The 10,887-nt window shown below is 33.9% G+C and overlaps 1 protein-coding gene across 1 annotated transcript; it reads left to right on the top strand.

The window, feature by feature from the left end:
- The first annotated feature begins 1,050 nt into the window (after positions 1-1,050).
- LOC144851388 (structure-specific endonuclease subunit MUS81-like) lies at positions 1,051-10,683 on the top strand. The gene is made up of 17 exons (XM_078708813.1): positions 1,051-1,237; positions 1,401-1,530; positions 1,776-1,846; positions 1,959-2,048; positions 2,476-2,556; positions 2,867-2,955; positions 3,150-3,326; positions 3,625-3,764; positions 4,165-4,332; positions 4,767-5,220; positions 5,621-5,849; positions 6,215-6,331; positions 6,560-6,655; positions 7,038-7,163; positions 7,557-7,660; positions 8,279-8,362; positions 8,815-10,683. The coding sequence occupies exons 1-17, from the start codon at positions 1,139-1,141 to the stop codon at positions 8,879-8,881; spliced, it is 2,322 nt and encodes a 773-aa protein (XP_078564939.1). The 5' UTR covers positions 1,051-1,138; the 3' UTR covers positions 8,882-10,683.
- The last annotated feature ends 204 nt before the right edge of the window (positions 10,684-10,887 follow it).

The raw sequence follows: 10,887 nt of genomic DNA, 5'->3' as shown, positions 1-10,887 counted from the left end.
ATATTTACGTGATGAATGTATATGAAGAATTTCAAGCAATTCGTTTGATATTTTAGGTTGAAATTATATAGTTTTACAAAGACGAAATTAATAAGTACTATTGAAGATAACTAATTTATACATAAAGATTATTTTTATATGAAATTTATTTACCACAGTTCTTATTCTTAGTAATAATTAAGGAGTGCATATCTTTAATATATTTTTGTTACATTCCAGGTTTTTTTTCACTCTTTAATTGGCTAAAGCTCTGTCTACACTATCAAACTTTATGTGACAACAAAATGTGATGTGACCATATATGGCAATGGTGATGTCATATCACTACCTTATTTGGATATATAACTACCCTATTTGGAACATCACACTTTTTGTCAAACTTGTTTGATAATGTAGACAGAGCTTAAGAGAGTAAGGTTTGTGTATCTCAAATAATTATGTCTTACATTCCACATGGACATGTTTTAATTACAAGTTGATTGTAAAAATGTCTATATTACGACATAAAGGATTTAAATTTCATATTCTGGTAGACGTTTATTGTTTCGCATACAACAATTGAGCACAGGTTTTGTGTAGTAAAGCATAGCCTCTCATTTTGGACACTCCACTTAAGGCATGGGGGACACTTTACTGTAAAACAAACGCGGGACAATATATGTTTTAACCTACACAAAGGACAGACACCCTGTAGTCAACACAGTCACTTACTTTCAACTATCAATGTAAAGATTCCAATTGACTTTTCCTTTCCCTTGCTGTCTATAGATCAGTTTCTATTCCTTCCTATAATGAATAAAATAATGTTTTAACTAGAATTGAATTATATATAGATCTACTGCGGATAAATTTATTGCTGCTCACAAAGTTATTTAAATGTGTATATGTATTATGTTTGAAATATTGTAAAATTACAAAGAATAATGTTTTATTTTATAATAATGTTACCATGAAAAATAAAGTCTTTTGGTAAAGTACAACATGTTATGATTTTGCAGTATTACGTAATATTATTGGACCGCTAGAACCTTTATTTAGTTACTTCCGAAGTTTGTTTATTTTTTGGTTTTGAGTTGAGCGCGCGTACATATTGGGAAATGTGACTTTTTGTTGAGTGAAAAACATCTTTTTAAAAATCATGGGGTTTTCTGTGAAAAAGCTATTTATTCAATGGTTAACCGAATGGAAAGATGAAGCCCAGGCACAGTCATGGAAATCACAATATACGTATGGAAAAGTAAGTAAATAGACTGTACCCACAAACGTGTTGTTAGGCCTCATGTCAGCGCGTCTCTAGTAGGTAGCTGGCTAGCAGAGAGGACGTGGTGAGCCGCTGATTATACCGTATCAACCGTATCTAGGCCTAGACGAATTATTTTTTTGTTGATTTTTTCTACTAGGCACTGAGGTCACTTAAAAAGTACCCATTACCTGTCAAATGTGGACAAGATGTAAAGATCCTTGAATTTTTTGGGGATAAACTTTGTAAAATGCTGGATAAGAAATTGGCCACATACAAAGAAGAAAATGGTACGTTATAAAAAACCTATTTGGTAGTAACTTTTTCTCTTTTTTCCCTTCTAAATAATTTACCATACGATAGATTGAAAAGATAAAGAGATACTTTATTAGTTGCTTGTATTTGTATCCTAGTTTACTAACTGTTCAAACAATCTTCAATTGTATTTAATTACCTGTAAGTAATCTCAAATTCTTATAGTTATAATACCCTCAAATTCTACATTAAAGTTCTATTTATTAAATTTAAATTACAGGTCTGAATATGGAGGTTAGCAGTGACAATGAGGATGAAACTCAAGCACCTAAAGTTCAAAAACGAAAAAAGGTAAAATCCATCTAGGCCTACCCACATTTAACATTATTATTTGCTGTTTTTCAGTTGTTTACTTTAGAATTTGATCCTTATTATTGTTTCATCATTTTGTGAATTTGTTTAGCCTCCAGTTCCTAGTGCACCAAAGGAATATATCCCAGCTTACCGGTCCGGACCATATGCATTGATACTTACTCTGTACCAGGATTTTCAGGTACCTGATTGTTGTTGTTGTCATTTTCTTCATCATTCATCTTTGTCATTATCATATCATAGTCATAATTATTCTTCTTGATCATCTTCATAATCACTGGTAACAATTTTCTAAGGTGGTTTTATTATAAATAATTTGTATTTACATTGTATTGTAAAGCTGTCTCACTATCAAACTATAGTTTGACAAAAAAAAGTGATGTGTTCAAATATGATAGTGATATGCTCAAATATAGTAGTGATATGACATCATGTCCATATATGGGCACATCACATTTTTGTTGTCACATAGAGTTTGATAGTGTAAACAGAGCTTAAGGCCTACTATACTAAGTTATTTTAACAATCACAGACAGCATGTGAGTGTGTTGTGGGATATAGTTTTGGTAGATTTATAAATCTTTATCGTTTTACTTTTCTTATTGTAGGATCCATACAGTAAGGGCTTTATGAAGAAACCTGAATTACAAAAAGCAGCTCAAGAACTCAGTGAAAAATCAATGACAGTGGTAAGGAAATATTCTCCTCCAATTGTATGATTTTTTTTTATTTCATACGAATCCAGCAATGAGAAACTCGGCAATTATCGGAAGAAAACATTTTAATTTATCATTCTTCTTTTCATTTGGGGCGTAGAAAAAGTTGTAAGTTACAACCTTGACACACTAGGTCAGGATTGAACCCCTGACCTTGGAATTGGAATACAAGCATGTTAACCACTAAGCTGCTGATACACAGTTTATTTTCTCTACCAAAAACACTTTCGTATAAATGAGTAGGTAGTTTAACATAAAGAATTTTGTGTTTTTATTACCTTAGCCTGATCCTGGTTGTCGGTACACTGCCTGGTCATCCATGAGCACATTGATTACCAAGGGATTGGTCACAAGAGAAGGTAACCCGTCCAGGTAAGGTCAATCTTCCATCCTCTTCCAAAAATTGTAGCACATGTATTTAAAATGCCATCCACCAACAGAACGATGAGACCGTAATGTTACTTCTTTTATCTTGAAAATTTACGATTAATTAGTTGCAGTTACATTACATTATTTATCATTAAGAGATACTTTTACTGACTAAATGTTATGCAAATTTGTTTCAGATATACTATAACGCCAGAAGGATGTACTTTGGCTCAAAAGCTGGAGGTTGGACATGATCAAGCCAGGACGCTGACCGTAAAAGGACCTACCCACATGCAACCTGCTGATCCATTGAGGTTACCAGAACTACCAACAATAGCGCCTCCACAACCCCCTCAAGCACCTTTCAGAAATGAGTAAGTAAGCTTAAGCTCTGTCTACACTATCAGACTTTATGTAACAAAGAAATGTGATGATCTCATTTCACTACCATGTTTAGGCACATCACTACCATATTTGGGCACATCACAACTTTTTTTTCTCAGACTAGTTTGATAGTGTAGAAAGAGCTTATTAAGAGGTTATATAATTAACTAGAGAGTTGACCATAGAGGGAAAACACAGAATATGGCTGCATCAGTCAATCAGCCAGTCCACAAAAGAGAATATATCAAGCCACCATATATTTATTCTGACAAACTGTTTACTTTGCAGACACAATGGTTTTGATGCTAGACCACTTGTAGACAATCAACCTCATACATCCACCAAACCCACCTCTTTCCAGTATACGTATGTGGACGATAAAGGGAGAGAAGTTTGCAGTAAGGACTCTGCCGAGGTCCTCATTGATGGTAAGTGACGAGTACTAAAGTACACTACTACAGTTATTTACTGAACAAAATGTGGATTGGTTTAAGTAAATGATTTATCTTATTTTATGTTATAGCACACCTGAGCGTATCCTTATCCATTTGGTGAATTATGCATCAAATCCCGCTCTTTGTTTATATTGCAGTGGAGTAGCTTGGTGGTTAACGTGCTTGCCTTCCAATCCCAAGCTCTGGGGTTCAATTCTGACCTAGTGCCAGGGTTGTAACTCACAACTATTTCAACTACACTCCCTAAGCCTCAAATGAGACTTATTTTATAAGCACGATAAATTATTAAATAGTTTATCCATCCTGTAATTGGCGAGTTACTTGCTGTTGGAAATAATGAAATAAAAATAATATGAACAATTTTTAATTGTAGATAATTTTGGAGTTGGTTTCCTTGTAAAATGTGTTGAAAGTGAGTTAATTCAGTTCAATATAAAGTACCTGGAAGATTCAAGACCATCCCCTGCTGGTATGAGATATGTGTACATAGATAATGATCAGGCTACAGATATCTGCCCAGGAATCCAACATAAACCAAAAGGTATGGTAACCGTTGCGTTAGTTTAACTTTGCCTGGGTACTATTGCAAAAATAGTGCTCTGAAATGGACCATATGATGACCTTTCAAAATGTATATGATGGCTGTTAAATTAGCACTATTTTTACAATATTTTCCACACAAACTGTTTTTTAAATTGAAGTATTAGCCAATCCTTATATTTTTTTAACTGCAACTAAATTGATTTCTATAAAGCACAGTTGATTTTGGAAACTTTACATAATTACTTGTCTCCTCTATATAATGTATCCATGTAATTTAAATAGACTACAGTTGCCAAATAATTTACCCACGTTAATTTTTGTTGAAAATATTTTGTTGTGTACAAGAATGAGAATAGGCTTGTATGGGATAGGAAATTTTGATTGGTATTTATAGCTTATATTATTATATCCTCATCTATTCTTTTTATAAAGTTAAAAAACGCCCTGTCACTGACACTGCGAAATCAAGCATACCAAAAAAGCCAAAGAAGGTAAACAACCAAACAGCATCTACTACTTCAACATACCCTACTGAACTGAATACTGGTTGGTCAACTACAAATTCAAATAATGCAAAAATACTGAATAATAAATCTGATTGGACAACTTCAAATGGTGCAAAGCAGACTGCAACAGACTGGAGAGTAAATGGTGCTAGTACTGATTTAGCAACAAACAAGTTTATAGTTGATTGTGCAGGTGCTAGTACATCCAGCAGATCCAATCTAGCTAGAGACACTCTTGGTTCTCATTGGTCAGATAATGACATTAATACAGCTAGTAGAACCAATGAAAATGGTTTGAATAGTGTACTTGAGCCAGAGTTTGTCCTACAACCAGAAACATTTGAGATCATTCTTTGTGTTGATAACTGTGAGATTGGAGGGTGAGTTTATTTGATTTTGGCTAAAGGCCAACTCTTGACATCTTCAAACAGTTGCTGAAAAACCATCTCTTTCGTATAGCATATGAAATGATGTAATTTCTACCAGAGATCTCCTGTTCGTCCAAAGCGTGTAACAATTTCGAAAGGCATTGTAGGATAGAATAGAGCTAATGGGTGGCGCCATTGTGAGAATGAAAACCGAAAACTCTCCCAAAACCAGACTTCTATTGTGGTTCAAAAGGTTCCAAATTCATTTATACTAATAAAATCACATTTTGAATACCAGACTTTCCAGAAAACAAGGCCAGCCCAAAGGTGTCCGGTATTAGGAGATTTGACTGTATAACAAATAAACTCTCTCTTTCCCCTATAATATAAATTTTGTAAAACTTTTTTTTAGGGCAAGCAAAAGGAAGAAACAATTACTTGAAGGTTTGCAGAAGAACAATATTGCACTTGATGTTCGTAAACTTCAGGTTGGGGATTTTCTGTGGGTAGCACGTGAAAAGCAGAAAGGTGTGGTCCCTCAACAAACTAACAAAGAAGCTGTGTTGGATTATGTTATTGAAAGGAAGAGAATGGATGACTTGTGCGGAAGTATCAAAGATGGCAGATTCAAAGAACAAAAGGTTAGTTAAACACAGATAACTCTCCCAATACCGGACTCTCTGAAAACCAGACACTCTCCCAATACCAGACTTTTGTTGAAGTCCAATCCCAAATTCATTTTTACCATTTAAAACACATTACGAATACCAGACTTTCAGGAAAACCAGACATATTTGGCCTAAAGGTGTCCAGTATTGGGAGAGTTGACTGTACTAATATTTTAACACCTATGTCCTTTCCATATACTAAATTGTTGATTTCGTAGCATGTGCTGTACATTATTTTCTCCCATTTCAACAGTTAAAGGTATATTGCAATCCGTGATAGGAAACCTGTAGAGTATGCTGTATACTGTAGTTATCTATTTTTATTATTTTATACCCAGTTTCGTTTAAAACAGTGTGGTATAAGTAATCCAGTTTACCTTGTTGAAGACTTTGGGTCGATGGATAATATGAGCTTACCAAAAGCAACAATGCAGCAAGCAATTGTCAATACTCAGGTGAGATCTTTTATTACGTTATCTATTGTTTCTTGTTTGTTTGATAATATTCATTGTCAATTGAAGAAAATCGTCCTTCACAGACCCACGGCAGGCGAGATAGATCAGTACACTGGGATAACCTCCTACTCTTTGTTGGTAGAATTAGTTTCAGAAATAATACATTTCTTAAGTAAAAGAATTATTAATTACTGTTGTTAGAGTTATTAATTAATTCTTATTTTGTAGGTTGTTGATAAGTTTTATGTTAAACAGACCTGTGGCATTCAAGACTCTGTTGCCTACCTCACTGTTATGACACGATACCTTCAAAGTAGTTATTCAGTAAGTACAATGTACATATTAACTAATGGTGTAATTATGACCTATATTTTTTTAATTAATGGTAGAATTTTAGGTGTTGTATACTTTTATTGGCTAAAAAAGTGATAATATCATTCCTATACACCTGACTACATTGTCAAAAGATTTTCCACTCTTGGCTGTAAAACTAAAGTAATATCTCAACAACATTTCTAATTAGCAGTTTCAAAATATATCCACTATATTAGAGGACACTGTGGCCTGTAGATAGCAATTAGAGCATTTTTGCAAAGTAACATTTACAAGTTTACAGTTCTAATATATACAGTAATATTATGAACTGCAGTCTGAAAATATAACCAAAAAAAAACACTAAAAGATGATCAAACTATCATTTCAACAGAGCAAGACTATAAAAGCCTACACAAGAGAAAACTTTGAAAAAATGAAGTGTTCACAGAAATTGAACGACAGAACCCATCATGTGATGTCTTTCTACGAATTTAACGAAAACTCAATCAAGAATAAGGTAAGAACATTATTACATTTCCATTATGTGATGCTTACAATAAAAACCAATTAATAGTAAATTCCATGACTACATCCAATGGGGAATTTGGGGTAGTCTCAGAAGCTACCTTAATGTTGTTTGGATTGTAAGCGAGTGAGTTGCCGAGCGGTTAAGACAGTGGAACCGTAATACGTTGCCATAACATCGGCAAGGGTTCGAGACTCACTCGCTCCATGGTTCTGGTGGTAGAACAAGTCTTCTCAGATAAGGACTATAAACCGTAGATCCAGTGTACACATCTGGCTCATGTGCACTTTAAAGAACGAGTAGGGGGTTACCCCGGTGTACTAGTTCACACACAGCCACTGTCACAAACTCATCATGTATTGTATATGATTTATTTTACTGTAGGTTCTAACAACTGGTGAAGTCTTTGCCAAGCAGCTGCTGCAGTTCAGTGGTCTGACAGCGGAGAAAGCACAGGCTATTATTCAGCTCTATCCAACAGTATCACAGTAAGGTTTTTTTATGGACGTTTGAGACCAAAGTGCCAATAGCAAAAGCAAATTAAAATGACTAAAACTTAAAACTAGAGATTTCGGAAATCCCATTGTCTAAAAAAATAAAACCATTTATAATTATAATTCTGGAATTTGCTTAAACTTCTTGGTCTATCGGTATGAATGGTATAGTGGTAGCAATGTCTTCAGAAATGTCACAATTAAAAATATCTGTAAAAAAATTAATTAAAAATGCGTCAGAGAGGCATATAGTGTGCTGCAAGTGTGCTAATGAGTTGTTTACACAAGGATTTTCATTACACTTCTTACATTCACCCTGTGACAAATGAGTGTGCGATGTAACACTGTAAGATCTCCATGTAACAATGTGTTACATTTTGTATGAGAATCATAAAAGCACATTGAGCAATTGATTCATCTGTGTGTACTTGGCCAAATCGTAATGTTTCAACGGTGTCATTACATATTGTGTAGTAAGTTAACACAATTTCCTCCTTATCTTTCTATTTATACTGATTCCATGCCTGTACAGCCAGATTCAATGTATGCTTTGACATTTTTGTATGAGAATCAAAAGGTATTTTTGTTTTATTGCATTTTATTTGTTTTCAGTCTTCTTGATGCTTATTCAGAGTGTGAAACTGAAAAGGAGTGTCTAAGATTACTGTCTACACTCAAGTGTGGCAGAACACAACGGTAAGTGTTATATATAGAACTTCAATATATACAGTACATGGTGAGAGTACATATTAAAGAAATAAAGAATTTCTGAAGCTCTGTCTACATTATCCAAGGTCGTAGCGAGAGGTTAAAAACAGATGCAAAGATGCTTTAAATATAATTATTTATATAAAATATAACGATCTCTTCTGAGAAATTGGGGTGGGTAGTGAAAATTCGAATTCGAGCGCCTAGTCTGCCTCATGCTGGCTACGGCCCTGTTATCAAACTAGTTTGACAAAAAGTATGATCTACCCAAATATGGTAATAAATATGACATCATCATGTCCATATATGGGTATGTCATACTTTTTTGTCAAACTAGTTTGATAGTGTAGATGGAGCTTTACTTAAGTTGCACTTTGGTTTTCATTGTGTCCAGTTACATAACTTTTATTTATTACGCTGATTTTTTGTTGTTTTTACAGTAATCTTGGCCCTATGTTGAGTGGTCTTATTCATCGAATGTATGCAACTCCAGGCCCACTCAGCTGAGAGCATAGGGTCCAGCATTTCGAGGCATTCAAGCGTACCAAACACATTCTGAAGTGCTGTATACTTGATTACTATGCAAAGGTATTTGTTCCTAGAAGACAGACACAATACATGTTCTTTTTCTTATACCTTTTACCGGTTTTGATTGGTCGTTTTGTTCAAAGTTTGTTATCTATTTCGTAAATTAACATTTCAAGAAGAATACACTATTCTGATTTGCCTATCTACAAGAAAATTAAAACAATAACAAATTTCGGGAATAAATTCTTAATAATTGTTTGTTCTACAAACTACTTTAACATTAATGTAGTAAAGGTTATTAAAGTATAAATTCCAAAATATCTGCTAAAGTAAAGTAATTATGTCAAAATAAACAAAATAAAAAATTAGGCCTAAAGCCGATTTTCGCCGGGTGGAAAATCGGCTTTAAAAGTTAATAGTTATGTACATGGTGTAAATACTGTATATATATTTTTAGTGTTTACACGAAAAATTGATGTTTTGTATTCAAGAGTTTTTGCATGAGTTTTATTTTTGATACCTTGATGTTTGTAGGTTGAGCGAGGTGCTATTAAGGCCAATTTACACAGACGAGCGGTAACGGTGCTTGTCCCACGTAGAATCTGTATCTATCCTGAGCGGAGACCGTCCGCTCCGCATTGTGCGTAAATGGTCATAAGAAATAATATTGGGGAACCTAATGTAATTCCGTGAGATTTTAATGCCCAAGTTGAGTTCTTGGCAGTTTTGGAATCCTTAGGACTAGTAGAATTCATTGCAACTGGGGGCCAATTTTTCCCAACTCTATTTTGGCCGCCATCTTGGATTTCAAAATGGCCCCCATTTTTTACTCAAAACTGATAGTAGCTCCTATTTTAAACCACGTACGAACGTAATGTGTGTGACAAATCTTACAATATTATGATAAATCAGTCCAATGGTACAATTTATAATAATAGCATATGGCAACCATATTGAATTCCAAGATGGCCGCCATTAAAAACGTATATAATGTATGCATTTATGTATTTAATCATCAAAATATGGCTGCCATATGCTATTATTATAAATTGTACCATTGATTACCACGCCTCTGGACGGAATGAAGTATTTAAAGGACAGCAGCTCGTCGGACCATCATTCTCAATCACATTATTGGACAAGATTTGATTGTCTTCTCTTGTTGGTGGTTGTCGCCAGTGCTACCCTAGCACCATTACGCAAGGCCAAGAAGCCAATTCCTGGTAAATACATCATGGGACTTAGGGTATGTTTTTATTCGCCTTTAAAGTTAAACTTTAGATAAACATTTGTTAACATAATTGTTACTGTTGTTTGACATATTTGTATTGCATTGTCAGTACATTTTGAGAATCTTACAATATTATGATAAATCAGTCCAATGGTACAATTCATAATAATAGCATATAATTATATAAATTGTACCATTGGACTGATTTATCATAATATTGTAAGATTTGTCGCACAAATTACGTTCGTACGTGGTTTAAAATAGGAGTAATCGTTTTTGAGTAAATAATGGGGCCATTTTGAAATCAAAGATGGCGGCCAAAATAGGGTCGGGAAAAATTTTCCCCCAGTTGCAATGAATTCTACTAGTCCTGAGGATTCCAAAACTGCCAAGAACTCAACTTTAGCATTAAAATCTCACGGAATTGATATTTGGAACATCAGGTTCCCCACTATAACATAGATTCTATATTTTTAATACCGTTACCGCTTATCTGTGTAAATTGGCATTTTACTTTTTTTTTATTATAGGTAAATTTTATATAACATTATAAACGCAATCTTTATATACTATTAATAAACTAACTAATAATAGAAACTAGAGAGTTTGTTTATTGTTTTAAATGTAATTTCTAGTAGTACGTACGTATTATAGGCCTACTTGCATAAATTGTGTTAATTTTAATGAAAGAGAAACTATGATATTGAAATTATGTGTGTAAAAGGAAGATGAAACTAGATTTGAACTCGTCACT

The sequence above is a fragment of the Antedon bifida genome, chromosome 9, assembly GCF_963402885.1.
Source record: "Antedon bifida chromosome 9, ecAntBifi1.1, whole genome shotgun sequence".
Taxonomy (NCBI): domain Eukaryota; kingdom Metazoa; phylum Echinodermata; class Crinoidea; order Comatulida; family Antedonidae; genus Antedon; species Antedon bifida.
The sequence above is the reverse complement of the archived record's forward strand: the minus strand, read 5'-3'. Positions and strand labels throughout refer to the sequence as shown.